Genomic DNA, 24,433 nt, shown 5'->3' with positions numbered 1-24,433 from the left:
AGTAAGTGCTAGAGTGGAGCGTCTCTTTCAATCCCCCTTTTTTTTTTTTTTTTTTTTCAAATTATACTTGCTTGAAAATATGCCAAAATGGAAAGCTGAAATTCTATTGTATACTATCATCAATAAGATGAGCTAATGAACCAATGCCTCAAATCTTTAATTAAACTCAGCTATGCAAAACCTTTAATATTCAATACTCAGAAGATTCATAATAGATCAATTATGTTTATAGTTAATCGTCAAACTATTATCTATCAATAACCACATTCAGAATTGGATGAACTATACTTTACATATACGGGTTACATAGGCAGAAGTGCACAATCAAAAAGTCAGTCATTGGACAATCACTAGCTTCCATTAAGGTACACCAAAGGTGTAGTATTACACTTGGCTCTTCTGAGCCCTCACAATCTTAACGAGCTCAAGCACCTTCCCAAAATAATTAAAAACACAAAAGTAACCAAGAAAGACTGCATTTTGCAAAAATGAAGCAAGCCTGACCGATGAATTACGACAACATTGATATACGCCAGATAAATATAAAGAACTAATATACAACATAATCTTTTAGCCAAAGGAAAAATTGCTAATACGGAGAATGCCTGCTCTTTTTGCGGGTCTTCTCTGATTTCAGAGCAAGAGTTGAGATCCATGATTGGCATGTATCAGAACCATCAGACAACCAGCAACAAAGGCGGCCATCTTCACCACCAGTCCATCCAAAGATACCGTGGTTATCCATGGTCTCACCTGGTACGCCAGACAAGACACTCCTAATGATACCTTCATGTCCACCGCACAGAACTGCTTCTGGAGGACCAATTGTTCGCGTCTCTTTATAACTTACAGGGAAATAGCCCAAGGAACCACCATTCGTCCCGCCAATCACCCAGAAACGGTTTTCCTCCACTGAATAGTGGCAATCAACAAAATAGTCAACCTGCCATTGAAATTTAAGCCAGAGTAGTCAGTAGTCAGTTTATGCTCTATCTAAACTCAGAACTATTGCCTTCAATACCTTGAATACAACAGATTACCAAAAAAATCTGATAAATCTTTAATTTATTTAAAAAAACTTCCAAGTGCAGAACATTGCAGTTGCCAAGTATTGAAGATCATTGCCAACTGCAAACCAGGAGTAGTTGTCTTCTTTTTGAATGCATACATCTATTATATTTTTGACAAGAACAGAGACAGAAGTTTCCCTGCATAGAGTAGAGAAAATGAATAGGTGTACAAGTCACATACGCTGTCTGCCATCCAGCTCTTAGAGGCCAAGGATCTAGCATCCTCAAAACTGGCCACTGTTGTTTCGTCTTTCAAGTCCCAGACACTGTAACAGAAAAAGATGTTAAAAAAGGGGTGAGAATTTCAGATTTTTCCTCGAAAAAAGTTAAAGACAATAGCTAGATCATGTTCAGAGATATCCACAAGGAGAGATGCACAACATAAAAAAGACACCAACTGTCCTAAAGGGACCAAAAGTTTAGCATAAAAGACGATCAACATGGAGCTAAGCATAAAAGACAATCAACATGGAGCTATGGAGCATGTTAGGATGATGGAAATTATAAAACCTTAAAGTTTCAATGTGAGTTAAACACCAAAGCTTCTGATTCTTCTCCCCAAGAAATCCCACTTTTCCAATTGAGGTTCCCACATTGAGTACCTGTAATTGTATATTGGTGTAAGTAGCATAAAAAATGATCAAAAAACAGAAATCTACTTAACAGAAGATAGAAACATGAAAACACTGGCAGTGCTTATTAATCAATAAAAACTGCAATATCCCAGGTTTTGCTTCAAAGTTAGCTAAATGTCTACACTGTACTGACATCAAAACTAGCAATTTCAGAAGTAAACAAAAAAGAAATTCAAAATCATCATGAGAAAAAGACTAGGTGCCATACCCTGAGAGTGGTTGGAGATCGTGTTCCATAACAAGAGATGACAAGAAAATTACGACTAGAATACACAGGAACTACCTTTTTTCTTTTACAAGTGAAATGAGCTCATGAAAATTTTCAATAACAGTCTGGCATATCTTTATAGGGATAATTTTGAAGCATAACAGTATGGTAAGCATTGGTAACACATAAGACATATTAGCAATCTACAGCTAGTGTATGCTTTTCCACCTTTATATTATAGCTAGAAGCCTAGAACTCTTGAATGAAATAAACAAACAGAAATTATGGACTCAAAAGTTGTGCTTTTGACATACGGATATCAGTTGTTCGTCATCATTGATATCTCCACCTGTATCGAATAGACACATCAATCCATCAACCGATGCGGAAATGAGTCTATCATCATAGCCTGGAATGAAGTGCACCTAAAAGTGACCATAAGCAACAAAAGAGTCAGGCACAATATTGCAGTATTATTATTTTTATTTTATTTTTTTGAAAATGACAATATTGCAGTATTTCTGAACGAGAAAAAAAAAATAAGAGACTCCAAAAGGTTATGCATTTGGTAATCATTAAAAGCATATAGTTAAGGAAACATGCAATGAATGCCACAATCACATCTGTGTATTGTGGAGCAGTAATCAGATGTCTGACGGTCATAGCAGGTCCAGCACAACCTCCAACTACTGTCAGTCAACTTTGTAATGATTATCATCAAGAGAGATAGAAAATTAGCTCTTAAAATTATAATAATGTCTCATACATACTAACTTCAAAACAAACTAGTAATAATTTTACAGTAAGACTAACACATAGTATTTATCGCAGTATAATTTCTTGTGCTCTGATTTCTACTATTATCTGTTATTTCCTGTGCTTTGATTATCCTATGTTATCTGTGTCGCTTGCGTTATTTCATTTACATATCGCTTTGAATCTCTTAGCCTTATCTAACCTCTTTTTATGCTTTTATTGAGCCGAGGGTCTTTCGGAAACAACCGTCCTACCTTGGTAGGAGTAAGGTCTGCGTACACTCTACCCTCCCCAGACCCCACGTTGTGGGATTTCACCGGGTTGTTGTTGTTGTTGTTGTTGTACTAACACATAGTATGCTTACATCTTAACTTTCTTTGTGTTGTCATTAGAATACAAAGCATATGGTTAGAAAACAGAATAATACTCAAAGAGCACCTCAGGTATGAAATGTACTCCAGAATACTTGACCACAATCAAATATTCTCTATTATTGTGCTACTACAACGGAAATTTCAGAAAGATAATTCAGCTCTTAGAAATACAATTTGCAGTGTGGTACCCGTACGAACATGGGTGTGAATTGTTCTAGCAGTGATGAGAAACTGTTATTAACTTATAGAACATTAATTATAACACAATAAACTCAATGGTTTACTGACCAAAAGTTTACGGGAAATGAGTCAATTTACTAGTATAGTGACACACCTGAGTAACATCTTCCGTATGAGATTCCTCCAAGCACGCAACCTGACGCTTGGTCCTCCAATCCCAGAAGAGTATCTGTACAAAAATAACCACAATGCAATGTCAACCTGCCACATACCTCATAACACTAAATGGAACAAAGTAATTTCATGAGCCTCAGTCAAAAGAATAAGATAAATCACATGTCTCATGTAATAATAGGATTCTAAGGAATTATATCTGGAAAAGAAGTATTCTTTTTGTAGTTGCAAGCAATTTAAATTTCTCGTTTGAAGGCTGAAGCAAGCAGTCAAATAGTTTACAACAGATCAAACTAACTAATTTCCAGGGACGGATATAGTATTAGGGCAGCAGGTGCCAACACTGTCCTTGGCTTGAATCATATGTAGTTAAACATCCATTTCTTAAATATACATATACACACAGAGACACTAAGGGGTCGTTTGGTAGGGTGAATAAAAATAGTACTGAATAGGGTGTAGTAGTAATGCTGGCATTATTTTTTTTCGGTTGTCTGGTTTGTTGTATTAAATAATATGCAGGACATAATTTCTTTAAATAGTACTGAATAGGGTGTATTAGCATAGGATAAGTACTGTTATTGTTAATGATGTGGTTTACTATGTATAAGAATAGTACTAAATAGGGTGTATAACCATACAAGTATATTTTTTTTTTTTGGATGAAGTAAATAAATTGCATTAGAAAGGCATCTAGAAGATGCAGAGTTACAAAACATCTAACAGTTAGCTTCAGGACATAACTACATGAAGCTGAAATTAAGCAAAAACCAGTAGAAACAGTATAACCATACAAGTATTAGTTATACATAGGTTGAAAACACTACCAAACAAGGGATTAAATCATACCAAAGCTAATACTAGTATTATTTTCTCTAATACCTCCTGCCAAACAATCCGTAAGTTCCCACACGCTACTGCTTTAGTGCTTTAGTGGGTGCTGTAGTTCTCTACACGTATGAACTTAAGATTCTACTAATCAACTACTGCTAATTTGCAGCCACAAGACATAGTACCTGAGAATTACACCCAGCAGCAAGCAGATTATGATTAGCTCCACCAAAGGAGAAACTAAATATCTCTTGAGAAGGCCCACCACTAACTGAAAACACCTGCATTCCATCTATTCCAAATCAAAAAACAAAATAACAAAACCAGAAACCATAGAAATGCATAGAGATAATGGTCAAATATACAATCACTTTTTCGCGAGTTTCACACCTCAACTATCAACTGTTCCATTTTTCTACCTGAACTATCACTAGCTATGTCTATTAAAACACGCCTGATTGATAGTTTAGCTGGGAAAAGGGAACAACTGACAGTTGGCCTAATCAACTCAGAGGTGTGTTTTTAATACATAGATGGTGATAGTTCAGGTACGAACAGAGGCGAATCTAAGATTTCTAGAACATGGGAGCACCCCTAAAGAAATGTACTAAGTGGGAATTGATCCCTTGTAGCATGGGTGCCATTAGATACTATTATGCCAATTTTAGAAACTATATACATAAGCTAGTTTTATAGAGAGACCATAGGTTCACGTGTCCCAAATTTGTACATAAATTCGCCCCTGGGTAGGAAAAGGGAAAAGCTAATAGTTTACCATAAACTCAAATGCATATAGAAGTTAAATATTAAAACCTGTTGAAAAGACCTAGTATCCCAAGCTTTGAGGGTCCCATCAGAAGAGCAAGAATGCAATACATGAGGCGATGAAGTACCAGAAAACGTAATTTGATTGATTGTCGAAGAATGACCGTTACATTCACCAATGTACTGTCCAGTAGCTAAAGAGTACAATTTAATTGTATTTGTAGAGAGTGATACTGCCATTGATGTCCAGTCATTCCTATAAATAAATAAATAAACACGTTCAGTGAGAATGTATTTTATTTCATTTATGTATGTGACAAAAAAAATTAATAGGTGAAAGGAAAAAAGGGAGAGATACTTGGGAACGATTTGGAAAACGTAATCGTCGTGGAAGTTAGTTTGGATTGAGTTTTTGATACCAAATCGCTTAGAAGTGTTGGGTAATTTTTGTTGTTGTTGTTCTATGTCCATCTCTTCTGCCCCATCCATTGTGTGCGTGTGTGTGTGTGTGTGTTGAGGAGGAAAAACAGTGTGAAGAAACAAAAACTCCGGCTTGGACACAAGGGTTTAGGGTTGGACTGTTTTGTTTTGTTTTGCTTTGTTTTTTATTTATCTATTTAGGGTTTAGGGTTGGACTCTGTCCAATACAAACTCCTTAATTTGACTGAGTTTAACAACAAAGAAATGAAGATTTGTGATCATAACATATGTGTAGCTATAAAAGATTCTTGGATAATATGTTAAGTTTCAAAGTTTAATTATTTTTAAATATATAAATATGTCATTTTTTAGAGACGGAATAGTTCATGCTAGAATTGGTTGGTACTATTTTATCTTTACAAAGGATTGTAGCAAGCGACGGAAGGTTAAGTTAGTGTATGGTGCAAGTGGAGGGTTCTATAATTATGAAAACACTACAAAATGATGAAATGAAGAAGAATGAATGAGAGACATCAAAGGAAGGACCGGTAAACTTGTTACTTTTGTCAGTAGTTATTACTTTAACGTTCCTTGTTATCTCGTGTAAAATTCTTCCTTTATTGAGGCTTTTTTGGTCATCTTTAGCAGCTCTATCTCGTCTACCGAACTCCAGATCATGAGAAGAATGCGCGGTGATTACCCCAAAAAAAACTCTTGCTCAGCGGTCGACATTTGATTCACCTTTTTCGTAGGTGCTCGTTATATTTTTTTTATTTGAATGGCTCAGGACTCCCGAGGCACATATGGGTGCCAGCATTTGTGGAACATAAGGCCACATTCGTTACCAACGCAGTTTAGATCCATCTAGAAGGTCTTCCCCTTTGAATTCTATTACATGTCATGACTACATTTAGGTAATACAAAATTGTTGCACATAATATGGAATAAAGAAATAGGAGTAAGTTGTTTATGCATAGCTAATAGAGAAGAGAGAACCAAAGATGTCACTACATTTTCAAGGTTAGATTTTGACCCAATTTGTCGTTGATTGTTTTGCATAGCTACAGTAGAGAACACAGGACCGACTTAGGCGAACTCGGAAGTCGGAACTATGAGCCTGTTTGGATGGGCTTAAAATAGGCGTAAGCTAACTTATTTTTTTTGACTTATAAGTCTTATTTTACGCACAAAAACTAAAACTCAAAAAAAAGTTGAAAACGAACTTTATAGCAACTTATAAGCCAATCCAAACGGGCTCTATGTATTGTAAGAATTTCACACAAAAAAATATCAACCATAAATAAATTAACGTTTATGAACATCGTAGAATTTTTTAAACAGCAAAACCCATGAAGGCATGAAGTAATGATGGCCTTCCTTGTTAAAATTATTTCCAATCTACTCGTACAAAATACAGTAGATTTCATCCACCTAGTTAAATATTTACCGATAATGAAACTGATGTGAACTAGAGGATTATTCATCAAATATGTTTTTGCTTCTCTAAAATGTTGAACTATCTCCGCAACAACCAGATATATTAATCAGAAGCATCAAAAAGAGAGACGACAGGCAAGAGAGATACAGAGATTTGATCTAAGTCATTCAAACACCATTCTCAGTCGGAACTTAAAACAATAGTACAAAAACCCACATTTCAGAGCATAGAGGTATGTTTTCCAGCTCAGGTGGATGAAAATATGATAATAATGTCCCTCACAACAAACTCCCATGCGCGATAAGCTTCTTTACTTTCATGAACTGAAAGGGACAACTTATAACCATGTCACTCTAGTGTGTTGCTGAAAGCAAGCCAATGGATCTCTGCAGCAATGTCTACTACTTATGCACTCAAGAGCTTGGCTGAGCCTCCTCTTCTTCCCTATGCAGCCTTATCTTCTGCCTTGCTGCTGCTGTCTGCTCCTTTAGGTTTCGCATCTACCGTCTCTGCAGCTTTAGCTGAATCCTTTGTCACTTCTTGCTCTGCAGAAGAGAATAAAATCGAGCTTTTATATACAGTACCCTATGACAAGTAGAAGAGGCACTATAAACCCCAAGGCAGAAGGAAGGGAAATCTCATATAACATAAATAAGCCTCAGGCTGATTCTAGACGATATACACATGTTGGACACATCTTTAAATACAAATTGCCTAAGATAAAAGTATGCCATAACCTCCTTCAGGAAATAACCTGATTAGCATATCAACAACAGTATACACCAAATTTATCCACTACCATCAACTTTTGGAAGAAGGCAACACTAGGAATCAAACTTTATAAACAGACCAAAAGAGACATCCACATAGAAAGGGGGGAAAAAAAAGGTAACCACCATTCCAACCATATCAATCTTCAAGAACCATTAACACGGAACGCATAAATCCCTCAAACATTTTTAAAGTTTTAATAATTATTGTCTTCAAAAGCAACATGCTTTAATAGGTTTGCAATTGAATTCCTCCCCATCTGTGCATTCTGAAGGAGAGAAAGAGACAAAGAAAAACTTTTTTATGCAGAGAGAAGGAGAAAGAAGGGCCAAAAGAAGTCGTGCAAAATATGCAACCACTGATTCCATGAGGATACTAATCCAACACATCGACATAACCAGAAACCGGCAATCTATACATGCTTCAAAGATGTTAAATTACCTTCATCATCGCTATCATCAAGGTCATCCCCCATATCACCTCCCATTCCACCCATCATTGAAGCCATATCACCCATTCCACCCATTCCGCCCATTCCACCCATCATGCCACCCATTCCGCCCATCATTCCACCCATTCCGCCCATTCCACCCATCATTGAAGCCATATCACCACCTCCCATTCCACCCATCATGGAAGCCATATCACCACCGCCCATTCCACCGAATTTCTACAAATTATACCAGCGAAGAGAAAGATCAAAAGATATTCCAAATTAAACATGCAACACATATATAGAATAATGCAGTAACTTCTTACCGAGAAATCCATTCCATTCATATCCATATCGCCAGGACCTAAAAGATGTTTGAAGCAGTAACAAAGTCAGTTTCTGCATGTGTTATAACAACTATGGTAAGAGATCGACAGAAACGATAGAGATGATACCAGCATCAGGTTCATCATCTTCATCAACCCACTTGTCCCAATCTACTTTCACATAGTGTGGTGCTTTCCCATCTCCACGCAATAATTTGTTCCACCATTTGGGCTCTGCTTTTTGCAAAACGCAGAATATACTTCTGGTACCAGTACTTATTTTGCTCTCCTACAGAATGAAATTGCAAATTACAATGCAGTTTTATATAATGGGATAAGAAAGTGTAGCGTAAATCAAAGGCTGGAATAAATTTGTATCTTCAGTTGAACAGTTCCTCTTCACCACTTGTTACTAAATTATGATAGCTAAATCACATAAACTGCCATCCCCTTGTTACTATTTTACTATAAGCTAAATCACATAAACTGCCATCCCCTCTGCCATCCCCTTGTTATATCTTACTAAAATTATAAAATTTGCCTTTCAGATTGGTTCAATTACTCTTCTGATTTGTCTCTCATGATTTACAATGTCACGTTAGCTTTACCTAACTTGCCCCAATTGTAAATATATTATGGGCAGTCATGGTATGAGTAACTAGAAAATCCAAACCATCCAATACCTCAACATTAACTTTATCCTGGAGCTCTAGTTTCAATTCGTAGAGACGGTCTCCTGCCCCACCAGTAGCAGAGAAGTTAAAAACCCCTTCTGGCTGCAAGTCTACTTTTGGATCTTTAGCATCAGGTAACATCACGGTGAGATACACCACATCAGGCCTCTGTGCCCACTTGACTTCTGGATGGAGGCTGCCAACCAAGAAAAGATGACTTTTAGCTAAAAGACGGAATTTTTAAACATATATGCGCGGTTTCGTGCAAATTAGATGAGTCACAATATATTTCACATACAGAGGATGACAAAAGAAATTGTCTAAGCATAGAAAAAATGTGGCATCACGAAACTCAACTACAAACTAAAATAAGAATTCGCTTAATCCTATTAATGTTTGGTGCAAATTAGATGAGCCACAATATATTCAGACACAGAGGACGGACAAAATAAGAGGGAATTTCTACTATATATGTAGGGCTTTGTGCAAATTAGACGAGTCACTATACATTCACATACAACTAAATTCTCTAAGCGACAAAAAATGTGGCGCATCACGAAACTCATTTACTAACTAAAATAAGCATTCGTTTTATCATTTTAATGTTTGGTGCAAATTAGATATCTCACAAGGACGGAAAAATTAAATTCTCTAAGCGACAAAAAAGGTGGCGCATCACGAAACTCATTTATAAACTAAAATAAGAATTTGTTCCATCATTTTAATGTTTCGCTAGATAACACAATTTTTACCTTCCCTGTTCATGAGACATTATTTAACATGACTATCCTACCAGACCATTTCCACCTTGACTTCCATGTCAACTTCTAAATCTATAATTAACATTACCTAAAAAAAATTTAAAAAAAAAAAATCTGATAATTATGTAAGAAAAAATAACCATAAACCACGAGAAACAATTAGTGCAAACAAATCACAGTTATACATAAGTGGATAAACACATGATTAATTAAAGTAACAACGATAGTAAACGAATTTGTTAAAGATCCACAAATAAAGGTTCAGCAAAAAGAAAGAAAAAATAACATGATGAGATCTAATTGAAAGCAACAAAATTAGTAGAATAATAATTGAAAAAGGGAGAGATGTTGATTACCTCATATTTGAATTTTGTGTATGGACTGAGTAGATGAGAAAAGGTAGAGAGAAAGAGAGACTATGAAAAACCCTAATAACAAAAGCGAAGCGGCACAGCTACAAATATACAACCCTTAAGCCTTAAGTTTAAAGTGTGTGAGTTCACTTCCCAAAGTTTTCTAATTATCCCCAGTTTTTAACTAGGTTTATTATTATTAGAGTACTCATCTTTTAGGAGTATCTTTGACCATTTCTTTTTGAGTAATACATAAATTGCCCCACAAACTTGTATTGAAAACTTAGTTACACACTTTAATTTAAGGGTTAATACATATCCGGCACCCTAAACTTGTCTCCTTTTTTCTATTTTGATACCTCAACTAAGTGTTGTTCCTATTGAACCTCTAGACTCGTTATTAAGTGTCTATCAAACACAATCTGACTTACATAGTATTTCAACTTCAATTTAGCAACGTGCTAGTATATATTCTAATTTAATTATGCCATCTTTTAGCTAAGATTAGCAGCAATTGGGAGTAGAAAAAAGAGTAGCTCTTAATTAAGCTGGCAATGGAAAAAGCAAAAACAGCGGAAACCGACACATCCATGACCTAAAGAATAGCTTACCACGTGTCTAAAATATTACTCCACCTTTATTTTCACAATTTAATTTTTGCTTCTAATAAAAATCAAATTTAGGGGGTTTGATAGACACACTTGATGACGAGTTCAGGGGTTCAATAGGAACAACACTTAATTGAGGTGTCAAAATGGAAGAAAAAAAAAAGGACAAAATTAGGGGGCTGAATATGCATTAAGCCTTAATTTTATGAGTAATCTCTTAGTGCTATTTATTCTTGCTCAAAATGAAATCACAACCCTACGAGTTTTAACACTCCCAAAACTCTAGGTGTTTAGGATTTATATGCGAATAACAAAATATTTGAACATGTTAACGGTGTACTGAATGATTTAAGTCTTAGTTAATGCGGTGAGATGGTTAAAAGATTAAAAATGTCCAAAGTCATGCAGTAGTCGTGCTCCGTATGATCATCATCGCATGGCGCTTAGAAAAGATAGATGTTAGATTCGTTAGGGTTGTATTAATTTCAAAGAGATAAAAGAATGTTTTAAGTGTGAAGTAATTTTTCGTGACAGTGTAGAGGGAAAATATGTATTGTTTCTTATCTTTTTTCCAAAACTATATTTATTTCCCTAAGTTGCCATAAGTTAAGCACTCTTGGTCCAACCGACCGACCATTTAAATCAACGATTAAAACTAAGAGAATTGCCATATGCTTCTGGGAGTTCCATATAAAACTTAAAAGATCAGTTGTGCTCAAGAGAACATAATAGGGATGAAATAAATTTACCCCCAAACTTGAGGTCTGAGGACTTAAAAAAAAAATTAAAAAAAATCTTATCCTTAAACCTCCAATTATTTTCTTCGTTTAATGACCTAACAAATGGATGAGGCCCGCAATATGCCATGATAGGCCTGATTCTCCTTCGACATTGTGGCCCAAAAGATTGTGTGTGTGGCATTATAGCAACATGTAGCCCATTCTAGTTTGCGGCATTGAAGATAGGGAAAATGACCAGATAATATTACTTAAAGACTCTATATTATAAAATATAAGGATACTTTTTCTTATTTACAAAGTATACTAATAAAATCACAAAGAATATCAGATTTAGTTTAATGGGATACCCACGATTTTAGGCTTTTTTTTAAGGAAAAGAATCTGATTTTAAATGTGGGTTTAATTTTAGGATAGTTACCAATAAACTTCTTCTTCTTTTAAAAAAGATTTCTCTCTCTCTCTCTCTCTCTCTCTCTCTCTCTCTCTCTCCTTCTATGATAGACACCATTTCCAGACCAAAAATTCATCTTCTCTCCTAGAATCAATTTTCAAACCAATATTACAAAGTATTTTTTATTACTGACCTGTGTATTAATTGTATATAAAAATTGGTTTGTATCGTTTTGAGATATGTGTGATCATTGTGTGTTTGAAATCTTTGTATATTATAAACTGTAGTTTTCAAAAATGTTGAAAACTAATATTACTCCACCTTCATTTCCCCAATTTAATTTCTGCTTTTAATAAAAATCAAATTTAGGGGGTTTGATAGACATACTTGATGATGAGTTCAGGGGTTCAATAGGAACAACACTTAATTGAGGTGCCAAAATGAAAAAAAGGGACAAGTTTAGGGGGCCGCATATGCATTGAGCCTTAATTTTATGAGTAATCTCTTAGTGCTATTTATTCTTGCTCAAAATGAAATCACAACCCTACGAGTTTTAACACTCCCAAAACTCGAGGTGTTTAGAATTTATATGCGAATAACAAAATATTTAAACATGTTAACAGTGTACTGAATAATTTAAGTCTTAGTTAACGCGGTAAGATGGTTAAAAGAATTTAAGATGAAAAGATTAAAAATGTCCAAAGTCATGCATTAGTCGTGCTCCGTATGATCATCATCGCATGGCGCTTAGAAAAGACAGATGTTAGATTCATTAGGGTTGTATTAATTTCAAAGAGATAAAAGAGTGTTTAAGTGTGAAGTAATTTTTCGTGACAAGTGTAGAGGGAAAATATGTGTTGTTTCTTTTCTTTCTTCAAAACTATATTTATTTCCCTAAGTTGCCATAAGTTAAGCACTCTTGGTCCAACTGACCAACCATTTAAATCAACGATTAAAACTAATAGAATTGTCATGTGCTTCTGGGAGTTCCATATAAAACTTAAAAAATCAGTTGTGCTCGAGAGAACATAATAGGGATGAAATAAATTTACCCCCAAACTTGAGGACTGAAAAAAAATGATTAAAAATCTCATCCAAGCCTCCAATTATTTTCTTCGTTTAATGACCTACCAAATGGATGAGGCCCGCAATATGCCATGATGGGCCTGATTCTCCTTCGACATTGTGGCCCAAAAGATTGCGTGTGTGGCATTATAGCAAACATATAGCCATTCTAGTTTGCGACATTGAAGATTTGAAGTTTTGTTACAATTATTTGGTTAGTCAATCAACAAATAGCAGGAGAAAAGATATTCATATTATGAAGAATTACGCTCATTTAACTGCTTAAAATAAGAATAGCCCACTAACGTACTATATATATATAATCAGTGTACAATTTATATATATCAGCTAAGAGATGTAAACAGTAAATTCGATCGTCTATTTACATAAAGATCCCAAATATTAATCAAATTGCATGAAAGAAGAGAGAGGGGAAATTAATTATTGCCCCATGATTAGAAAAAGGGGGAAAAAAACATAATTAGGCAGCATTTGAAAAATAATTGCACAATAGTAACAACACTAGTTAGTTAACATTTCATATCAATTAATTATTAACACATCTATCAACTTCCAAATAACCATCCCTAAATTTGAGCTGGATAAAAATCAACCACACGAAACTTTTCGCATTTTCTTGGTCAACTTTTTTTATCTTTACAACCACTCCATTCTTTTTCTGCTCTTTCCCTTTCTCATGTCTTCACCTATATAACATATCTGTATATCTAACTATATAGTATAATAAAGACATACATGCTATAATAAGTATGATATATTTGAAATATATTAAAGGTATGTATTTTTAATAAAATTGTCCAACATTTTATGTGTGTATATCTAATTATATTTACAGTATAATAAAGATATACATGATATAATAAAAGATATGCACGGTATAACAAAGATATCCCGAAGGATATACATGGTATAATATATATATAACCAAACTAAAAACATGTATTCCTTAATTAGTGGAAAAAATAATGATGAAAGAGAAAGGGATACGTACATATTAATTAGAATCATTCGTAAACTAATTTCTAAGTGAGAGAGAAGATGATGAAAGAGAAAATGATACGTATTAATTAGGATGTAACTTAATTCCTTAATTAGTGGTTCACCGCAAGTGATTTCAGAATATGGTAAACAAGTCTGTCATTTTTGGAATAAAAGAGAAGTACTCTTATTTATGAAAATAAGTTTAAAAAATTGACTTCTCGGGTAAAAATCTCTTAGAAAAATGACATAAATCTACCAGCGGGAGATATAATTGGCAAAAATGACCCACTTTATTTTGGGGGATTTGGGAATTTCTGTTAAGATATGGATATATTTGAAAACTTTAATGACGCAAGGGGTATTTTTGACCCAAATTTGTAACGGGGATATTTTAGCCCTTTTCCAAAAGTGGAGGGGCACTTTTACCCTTTTCGCTTAAGAAAAAGTTGGCAATCTATACCAAGTACAAGAAGACCCTAATTAACAGTTTTTTGCGCGGATTGCCCTTCATACGGACTAGTCTTTAATTTTTTGCCTCTCAAATCGCTGGCCTTTAATTTTTGTCCTTGCTTCTCATTTAATAAAAAATTGTGGGCCAAAGTAATCTTATTCGCTGGTCTACGAAACCAGAGATTCGGTTATCAGTAAAGTCGGAAAAAAATCGATAAAAACTAAAAGCTATCCGGCGTAAGTTGATAGTAACTAATTCGCAAGGCGACATAAGTTTTGCCTTGCCCAGCATAAGTTATGTACAAATGAAGTTATGCCAAATAACTTAATTCCTACAGAACTTATGTTGGAAAAGGCAATGAATCTTTGCCTTGCGAAATTAGGTCATAAATAAGGGTATGCCAAATTTCTTTTTTGTTTTTTTGATGCCAGAAATATTTTCGGCCACTTTTTTGTTATTTAAAATGCCGAATGACAAAAATTAAAGATCAGCAATTTGAGGGACAAAAATTAAAGACCACCCCAAAATAGGGGCAGTCGTGCGAATGACCTCCTAATTAATCCTAAGTTCCTTTTTTAATGAACATTCTTATTCTCCCCAAGCCATCTTCTGTCGTAGAATCCAAAATGCAGCAGGTGATGAACTAAACCTTAACTTATACCATTCTACGATTTGATCATTTGGGATTTCTCTAAAATTCAACTAAAATTTCCTATTTAATAGTAGTGAAGTATAAATCTCCCACCTTCATATATATTTCTGTCACTACTGTAATTAGTTTGCGGTCAAATCCGGATCACAATATTAGTAACCAATAGCAGTAGGGAGACGTGTGATAACAGGGGATGGAAAGGGCTTGTCATTAACATCGTCGTCCGTACCCCGTTAAAGATCGTTGAAGTTTGATTCGACATTTTCAATCTGTTTAATATGATTTGTTTCGATTGGTTGATATCGAGTTCTTTAAAAAAAAAAAAAAAAAAAAGATTTTAAAAAGTTTGAAGATAAATATTGGAGATATTTGAAGACTATCTGAGATGGATTGAGTTGATTTTTATAATGAAAACTCGATGTTGAAGACGACCACTTTCGTGTATCCCCCTGTATATCTGTATATATCCCTCTGTATAACCTGGTATCTCATATATATATATGTATATCCTGAGAGGCTGAGAATCTGTCTGTGATATACCCAATATACACATCACAAACATTTTCAAGTCTGGATTTTAACTCCAATTTAGTCCTAATCACTTTCAATTCAGTCTTCCTTAAATTTGTCTGTAACCTCGTATATATGTTTCAAACCAATTCCAGCCACACCCGCTAAAAACACATATAAAAAATATTTCTTTTTATATGAGAAAGTATAATCAATCTTGGACAAAAAAAAGTATTGGAAATGCGACTTGTCATTTTTCCCGGGTTTAGAAGATCATCTTTAGAATTTTATGGGTTATTGAGTGAAATTTGAGTTAGAGTTCACTTCATTTTTTTTCCGTCTGTTTTGGAAGAGTTGGCTAACAAATGCTTAGGATCAGTTTGGAAAGCCATCTGATAATTGGGATTGGTGTAATTACTAGGGTAGTAATTACACAGCCTACTAATTACACAACATAGCAATTGCGATGGCCTGCTTGTTTTTTATAATGTAATTACAGTGTAATTATAAGCGTATTATTTGGTTGCACAAGTGTAATTACATAGTTTAATTAAATTTTAAAAATAAAAATTAGTCATCAAAATTAAAAGTTAATATTTAATTTTACAAATATTTGCCAATTATAAATGATGCTAAGTTAGATATTTAGGATACATATTATTTCTTGAAAATATATTAATTAATAATCATATATTTGTAACTAATATTTTAAAAAAAATAGTTGATATATATTTTTCATATTAATAATATTTTAGTTTAATTAATTATAAAAACTAAAAACATACATTTTGTAAAAAATTCATGGACATGTTTGAGAAAAAAATTACTTAATATTTATAAATATGTTTGACTAAAAAATATCTATCAATTCTAATTGGAAAAATGAACGACTTGGAACCCAAAATATAACAAAAATTCAAATTCTATAATTTTTTAAAAACATAATACTCTTATGTCAAATTCCAACATAACATAAAATAAGTTCCAACAAAAGGCTTAATGCATATGCACCCCCCTAAACTTGTCGTTTTTTTCCATTTTGGCACTTCAACTAAGTGTTGTTCCTATTGAACCCCTAAACTTGGCCTCAAGTGTGTCTATCAAACACAATCCAACTTACATAGTAACAATATGGTGAGTTTCATTTTCTGTAGCCTTGGGCGTGAATGTCAATCGTATCCTACGTGAAAAATTCAACCAATTAAAACACCCCACTCATTTTAATTATACAAATTAGATAGGAAGAAGTGTGCTACTGTGTTATACAAGTGAAGAAGCACCATTTAAACCAATCAAATAACAAAACTGGAAAATAAGAAATCAAAATTGGAAACTAAAACTGAAAATAAGAAACCAAAACTAGAAAATAAGAAGTCAAAAATATTAAACAACCTCAGATCCTATTTTGTTATTCCAGAATCCCAAAAACGATTCAAAATAACTCTCAAAAGGCTGGTCTTCAATTCTTGGTTGGCCGAATTGCTTGGTTCTTGAAAAAAGGTCGTTATACACATATTTAATGATGTGTATAATTAAAATGGATGGGGTGTTTTAATTGATTAAATTTTTCACGTAGGATGAGATTGACATTCACGCGCAAGGCTAAAGAAAATGAAACTCACCATAAATGTTACAATGAAAGTCGGATTATGTTTGATAGACACACTAGAGGCCACGTTCAGGGGTTCAATAGGAACAACACTTTGTTGAGGTGCCAAAATGAAAAAAAAGGGGCAAGTTTAGGGGGCTGCATATGCATTAAGCCTACATAAGTCTATAACCTCATTCAACCACGAAATTATACTTTGATGACATCACTCATTAAATGCAAGTTTGTTAACGACTCATTTTTCTAATATTAGGAGGTGCAGTTTCAAAAACTATAATAACGCAGTTACGCTAAATAAATGAAAAAAAAAAAGAAAAAAAAACTACGAGCAATTATATGAAATCACAAGAAGTAAAGGTCGGAAAAAGAGAAGAAAGAAAATGAAACCTAAATATGTAAGAAAATGAATTAAAAATAAAAACAATTCATAAAGTAAAAACAAAAAATAAATTTAAAGAAAAGAAATAAAAATAATTGAAATAAATTTAAAAGAGGAAATTAATATATAAAAAAACAAATTTCCATGTAATTACATGGTGTAATTAAACCCAATTCTCAACCCTCCCCCCCCCCCCCCCTGAGAATTGGAGAGTGTAATTGCACCCGATTCTCCTCTAACTTGGTAATTACCTGACCAAACAAACATGTCATGATGTGTAATTACATCAAATTACACCCAATTCCAATTTTCTTTTGGCTTTCCAAACAGGCTCTTATTGTTTTGACTTATTGTTGTCACGCCTAATTCTTAGCTAATTTGGTGTCATTAATTGCTGTGACTTGTATTTTGCGTCTTTTTTGAAAAGCAGATCAATATTTGACTAATGTTTATGTACCTTTTACTTACATGACCTTTTACTTACTAGCGTCGAAGAATGAAGAGAAACGTAGAAAATAGAGTAGAAGGTCATTAATAGAATTTTCAAATTATACTCGAATCTATGAAGTACAATATTCAATCATCACCAAAATATTCGCATCTCCTTCTTCATATTTCATTACTTGGTCTTCCAATCCAAAAAGAAAGTAAAGTGAAAACAAAGATGCATAGCGGTCATTTTCAATAGAGGATTTTACACTAATGATTCGTACACTAATTATTGGTATCATTTTCTGTTTACAATTGTCAACTTTATACCCCATTAAAAGAGAAGGCAAATTGTAGACAGCCATCAATTATTACAGAATCGCCCCACAATCTAATGAATGACCAAGTAATATATAAGGCCAACAACTTTTATAAATACTGTTGCAGAAGTAGAACCCAACTTGAGAAGCCGTGGGGTACTGTCAAGCAAGATTATATCAAACTTTTAAATACTAGATTGATTTTTTAAAATTTATAGTGGTAAACGTATTATAATATTGATGTGGTTATAATTTTTTTTATTAATTATAATATTGATGTGGTTATAATTTTTTTTTATTAATTATTAAGTATAAAAATGTATCATTTTCTTTAGTATGGAATAATTAGAAAATAGTGTCACATAAACTGAAAAAAAGTAATAGTACTTAAAGAAGCAATCAAGTTCAGTGAGGAGGAAAATATTTTTTAATTTTTTTATATTTAATTGGTCAAAATATTTTAAAAATCTTTTTCCTACATAAACGAGTTCCTTAACAATTATGTAATTGACTTCCATAATAGTAGACAAAACAAGTTTCACAGGTAAAATTTTTAATTGTCTCCAACAACTCCCTGCCCCAACCTCGACGACCACCACCTCACCTCCAACCACTCCCACCCCACCGTCAACCCCCCCCCCCCGCCCCAACCAACCCCCCAACTCTCATCCTCCACCATCCGCTTCACCCCTGGCCTCAAAATGTTTGCCTAAAGTATAAATAAATGTTTTTGAAATAATATTTTATTTATTTATTTACAAACACTTAAAATAAATTTTAAAAATCACTTATTTTTTAGCAGAACCTCATCCTTAAAACTTTTAGATATATTAATTAATTGATCAATGTGTTACTCTCTTAGCTTTACTATTCTATTAACCTTTATTGACGACTAAATATTTGGTTGGTGGGACGGGATAGAAAACAATATTTTATGGGTTGGGATATTTCGTAGGATTAACATTTCCATCTTCTGTACGGGATAACTAATTCCACCATTTTAGTACAAATGACGTGATATAAAGTAATTTCGGGACTAATTAATACTCATAACCAAACACAAAATAAAATAATCTTACATTTTATCCGAAATTGTTATTTTTATCTCACCAACCAAACGATAACTATGTGACTGACGTGGAGTTTGTGACACCCAGATTCAGCAAGGTATCATCTACGTTTTGTTATGGACAATTAAGGGCCCTCCCTTCTTACACATATTAGTGACTAGTTGCTATCCACCTCGCAAGTATTGTCCTTCTTCCACACGTGATATGAATATTTTCGTACATCTTGAAAAAATATACTACTATACTATCATGCATGCAAGTGAATAAGCTGTTAAGGATTAAATTCCGTTCTTTGATTTGATATATTTTGTCAACTTCTTAACTTTTGGCTTCTAATCTTAAATTATTATATCAAAATTTTCGAAAAGGTGGAATGAAATTCTATACTTTTTTTTTTTTGTCGACGAATAAAATAATCTACTTTCAACATTTTTTCAGGTGAAAGAAATATAGTACTAAAGAAAAGGGCAACACTGATACTGCAAATTTAGCAAAAATAACGTAAGCAGTGACGACTTCAGCAGGGGCGCCAATATTGCGTTCGAGAGACATTGTTTTGACTTGGACCAACTCTACTAAAGTACTATTCGGAATCTAGATATTGTGATTTTTAATTTGAAGGTTTTTAAATGTGTATTTAACTTTATTTTGTTTATTTTTTCGCTCACACACACATATTATATATGTATATATTGTTAGATTTTGCTACTGTAAAAGTAGCGCTTAATTTCTCGTAGGTAGGTTGAAATTCGAAACGCAGAAAGGATTTCTAAAAAGAAGGTGCTCACTTTTGTCGGTTTTAATTAAAAATTATACTCTAATTCGACTTATGTAATAATATTTTACGGCGTTTACTAGACCAATAATTAAAGTAAAAGTTCTGATGAAAAATAATACCTATCTTGTAGCATACCACAGTAAGAGGAAAATAATAGTTTACATACAAAGTAAAGGAGGTGTAATACTAGTCTATAATTGGGATTAATTAGGACATGAGAAAGTTGTCAATTTCAGTAGTGGGTGGCGCGCAAGTAATAAAGTGTAGACCACAAAAGCAATAATTGTCCTTGTCAAAATTAAAGGCAATTATGCAATATTCATTTGCACAAGCTTAGAGTGCTCTAACATATTACTCATTATATAAGACAAGAAGAAAAACAAAAGTTAAGAGCTAAAGCCTAAAGACAATAAAATTATCACGAGTCAATAGACAAAAGGTTCTCTAGCTGGCTGTTGTTATGCGTCTGTACCTGAATGATTACCATATATCCCCGTCTTTTTTCCAGTGTGTTGTTGATTTATGTCCAAGAAGTTGGAATTCATTTTCAATCAAAATCCCACTTCGTTGTAGAGAAAGCACGTGCATTGTCTTTGTTGAAGTGTCTTTATTCATTTGGAAAGCATATGAGGCGAGGTTGAAAGAAACTTTGTGGAAGTCGTTGTATATATGTCTATGAATTTTACTTCTTAAAAAAGATTATTGATAGTTGAAAATTTGTGACTTAGTGACTAAAAACTCTCAGATAGTTTGTAATATAAGAGGTCTTAAATTGAATAGACAATTGTCTGTTTGTGAAAGGACATGACTATTCTGAAAAGTCATCTCTTAAATTCTATAAATATAAGGATCTCTCAAATTCTATAAATATAAGGACACTCTTGGACTTGGAGTAGCATATTGAAAAATCTGCAGGTATAAACATAGGCTTTGTTGTATCCTGAAAGGAATTACTTGTATTTTTCCCAATTTTTATACGGGCAATATATCTTTAAGGAAAGTCGATTCTTTCACGCCTCAAAGCAATTTCTTGTTCAGTTATATTTACCTATTTTTCTAACAAAAGCTTGAGATTTGAATTGGCATTTGTGTTGAAACTGAAAAAAAGTTGTAGAAGAAAGTGTGCTTGGACATAAAGTTCACTTAGTGTGCTTGGACACAAAGTTCACTTGAAAATAAAAGTGTGTGAAGTTGAAGCATCGTGAGTGAAAACAAATATTTCACTTGAATGCACAAGCAAAATCAGTATTTCAATTTTATATATTTCGCTCAAAATTCAAATGTTAAATTAAGTCAATAGTTATAAATAGTTTGCAACACTAACCCGTATATGTGAAAAGATGGTATTTATAATGACTGAAACAAAGTTTTTGGTCAAACTCAAACATGAACCTCAGTGAGGTACTATCCATTCATTTCAATTTTCTCTTGCACGACACTCTCTTTCATGCAAAGCGGGAAAATTCAAAAAGTATGCAGATATTTGAGCAAATTCTATGATTCACATTGTCTTTCGTAGTCAAAGAAATGACAAGAAATTCCCAAGCAGCCAAGATTTTTTTTTTTGGGTTTCCAACTCGTGTTGGATAACCGCTTTGGGATCCGATAATCTGGATTTGCATTGGAAAGTTATGATTTAGAGTAAATTGTCTCCTATTAAATGAGACTTTATTCTCAAAATTTAATCTCGAAACTTTTAATTTAGTATTCAGAGATACTTATCACCCCAACATAACTTGGGTAAGCAACCAAGATTTGTAAAAGCACCATTCACCAGAATCATTTAGTGTCCGTTCGGAAAGCCACCTTGTAATTGGAATTGTAATTTCTAGGGTAGTAATCACACAGCCCAGTAGTTACGCAACATAGTAATTACGATAGTCTGTTTGTTTGTCATAACGTAATTAGAGTGTAATTACAAGCGTACTGTTTGTTGCACATGTATAATTACACAATTTGATTAAATTTTAAAAATAAAAAATAATCATCAAAAACTACAAGTTAACATTTGACAAATATGTGCCTTTATAAATGATATTAAATTAGATATTTAAGAAATATATTGTTGAAACACATTAATTAATAATCATATATTTTGTAACTATAAAGGCAGCCTAGTCCACTAAGCTCCCCCTATGCGTGGGGTCCGCGGAAGGGCCCGACCACAAATATATTTGTAACTAATATTGTAAAAAATAATTAATATATTTTTATTTAATTAATTATAAAAATTAAAATCATACATTTTGTAAGAATATCATGGACCCATGTTTGTAAGAATATCACAGAGTAATATTTATGACTACAATTCCATAACATTATTCTAAAGTTTGGTAAAAAATAATCTACCAATTCTAATTTAAAAGTGAACGACATGTGATGTGAAATAACAAGTCAATGCTACTAAAACAAATAACTTTGAACCGAAATATAACATAAATTCAAAATCTAATTTTTTTTCTCTTAACATAATACTCCTATGTCAAATTCCAACATAGTAGAAAATAAGTTCCCACATAAGCTAATTAAATATAATTCAAAAGAAAAGGAAAACATAAGTTTGTAACATCACTCAACGACGAATTATACTTTAACGACATCACTTGTTATATTCTAAGTTTGTTAATGACTCATTTTTTCTACTAATAGGAGGTGTAGTTTCCAGAACTATAATAAAACACACAGAAAAAAAGGAAAAATAAATAAGAAATAAAATATGAGTAATTACATGGAATCACAAGAAGTAAAGGTTGGAAAATGAGAAGAAAGAAAATAAAAGATAAATAATGTAATTTTTTTTGTAAATATATAAAAAAGAAACTAAAATAGATTTAAAAGAAATAAAATAAAATAATAGAAACAAAAAATAAATTTAAAAGAAAAGAAATTAAAATAAAAATAAAAAGGAAAGAAATTAAAAAGTTGTCATGTAATTACACCCAATTCTTAACCCCCCTTGAGAATTGGAGGGTGTAATTACATCCTCCCAATCACACCAATTCCCCTCTAACTTGATAATTATCTGGCCAAATAAACATGCCAAACTGTGTAATTCCACTAAATTACACTCGATATCAATTCCCTTGCGGCTTTCCAAATAGGCTTTTAATTTTCATTATCCTTTTACGTGAAAGAAGGACAAAACTATTATTTTATATTTTCATATTTACTAATATATTCAGGGGCGGATCCACCCTTTCGGGTGGGGGTGGCATGGCACCCCCTCAATTAATAAATTTTTTATATACTTATGTTGTAATTTGCTTAAATTAGGTTAAATATTTGATCCTGCCACCCCCAGTCGTAAATTAGACAAAGGTGTCATGACTGGTAGACACAACTTTGAATGTATCTTGAACATTTTCTGACTCCTATTTTTCTTTGCGCTTTGCACTTCCTTTGTACCAATAATTCCCTTTTCGGCTCTCCCAATTTTCTGTTTATCTTTTTATTATTTATATTGCTTTCTCTTTTCTATTATTTTATTTGTGATCTCTAGCGAGAACACACAAATAGAAACTTCAAAATCCCTTAAATTAAGCATTTCTCTTAATCTCAAATTTGTGAGTATTTAAATCGAAAAACTTGGGTCTCAATGGGAATTTTGGATTGAGATCAAACTTCAATTTTTTTTTATAATTTCTTTGTTTATTACTCCCTCCGTTCATGTTTACGTGTCTATATTTGACTTGGGACACTCTTAATAAGCAATAAATAAAATGAGAAATGAATTGGAGTACTTAATAATAAGGGTAAAATAGGTATAAAATGGTAAATTATGTCTTGGTTTTTTAAACTATATAACTTACAAGTAAAAGTGGACATATATTTTTAGTATAATGGACAAATAAAAATAGACAGAGGGAGTGTATAATAAAAATTTATGCTATTCTATAATTGTTAAATTCAATTTAAATCACTTTACTACTTAAATTGTGATGGAAATTTCGTAAGCACTGCTTAGAAAAAACATGAAATTTATGATTTATTTTTGAGAACTTGTAGTTTATCTAATTCTACATTTACTTATGGGGTGTATTTACCTATTGAAGAGTTTTTCTATTATTTTTCTTATTTTGATTGGTGTAATTTGAAGATGTTATTTTACTTGTGCAAATTCATTTTTTAATATACATAAGAGATGCAAATGCCTTGGTGAAAATGTTGATTTTAATTCTGTTGTTAACGGGTGTTAATGAGTGTGATTTCTTGTTTAAGATGCAAATTATGTTCGTTTCTTGATTTTTGAGATGTAATTTT

At 32.9% G+C, this 24,433-nt stretch overlaps 2 protein-coding genes and 1 long non-coding RNA gene across 6 annotated transcripts; 1 reads left to right on the top strand and 2 right to left on the bottom strand.

Annotated features, from left to right (window-relative positions):
* Nucleotides 1-339: 339 nt before the first annotated feature.
* Nucleotides 340-5,523, bottom strand: LOC132048098 (WD repeat-containing protein GTS1). Its single transcript, XM_059439033.1, has 8 exons — nucleotides 5,352-5,523; nucleotides 5,042-5,249; nucleotides 4,414-4,509; nucleotides 3,378-3,452; nucleotides 2,228-2,338; nucleotides 1,581-1,672; nucleotides 1,252-1,336; nucleotides 340-943 (listed from the first exon to the last, which is right to left on the bottom strand). The coding sequence occupies exons 1-8, from the start codon at nucleotides 5,480-5,482 to the stop codon at nucleotides 590-592; spliced, it is 1,152 nt and encodes a 383-aa protein (XP_059295016.1). The 5' UTR covers nucleotides 5,483-5,523; the 3' UTR covers nucleotides 340-589.
* Nucleotides 5,524-6,993: 1,470 nt separating this feature from the next.
* On the bottom strand, nucleotides 6,994-10,332 carry LOC132048061 (uncharacterized protein Os08g0359500). Of its 4 annotated transcripts, XM_059439020.1 has the most exons (8): nucleotides 10,173-10,332; nucleotides 9,065-9,251; nucleotides 8,511-8,670; nucleotides 8,382-8,419; nucleotides 8,274-8,292; nucleotides 8,203-8,237; nucleotides 8,064-8,142; nucleotides 6,994-7,396 (listed from the first exon to the last, which is right to left on the bottom strand). In XM_059439020.1, exons 1-8 carry the CDS (start codon nucleotides 10,175-10,177, stop codon nucleotides 7,296-7,298), a joined length of 624 nt encoding a protein of 207 aa, XP_059295003.1. In that variant the 5' UTR covers nucleotides 10,178-10,332; the 3' UTR covers nucleotides 6,994-7,295. The 4 variants fall into 4 exon arrangements, with proteins under 4 accessions (XP_059295003.1, XP_059294998.1, XP_059294992.1 ...); XM_059439015.1 differs by having other exon boundaries at nucleotides 8,203-8,292; XM_059439009.1 differs by having other exon boundaries at nucleotides 8,064-8,237.
* On the top strand, nucleotides 7,739-8,241 carry LOC132048089 (uncharacterized). The gene is made up of 2 exons (XR_009412897.1): nucleotides 7,739-7,857; nucleotides 7,897-8,241. It is a non-coding gene; the product is annotated as an uncharacterized LOC132048089 (long non-coding RNA).
* Nucleotides 10,333-24,433: the final 14,101 nt, after the last annotated feature.

The sequence above is a fragment of the Lycium ferocissimum genome, chromosome 1 (genome assembly GCF_029784015.1).
Source record: "Lycium ferocissimum isolate CSIRO_LF1 chromosome 1, AGI_CSIRO_Lferr_CH_V1, whole genome shotgun sequence".
NCBI lineage: Eukaryota > Viridiplantae > Streptophyta > Magnoliopsida > Solanales > Solanaceae > Lycium > Lycium ferocissimum.
Note: the sequence above shows the minus strand (reverse complement) of the source record. Positions and strands in the feature narration are given on the sequence as shown.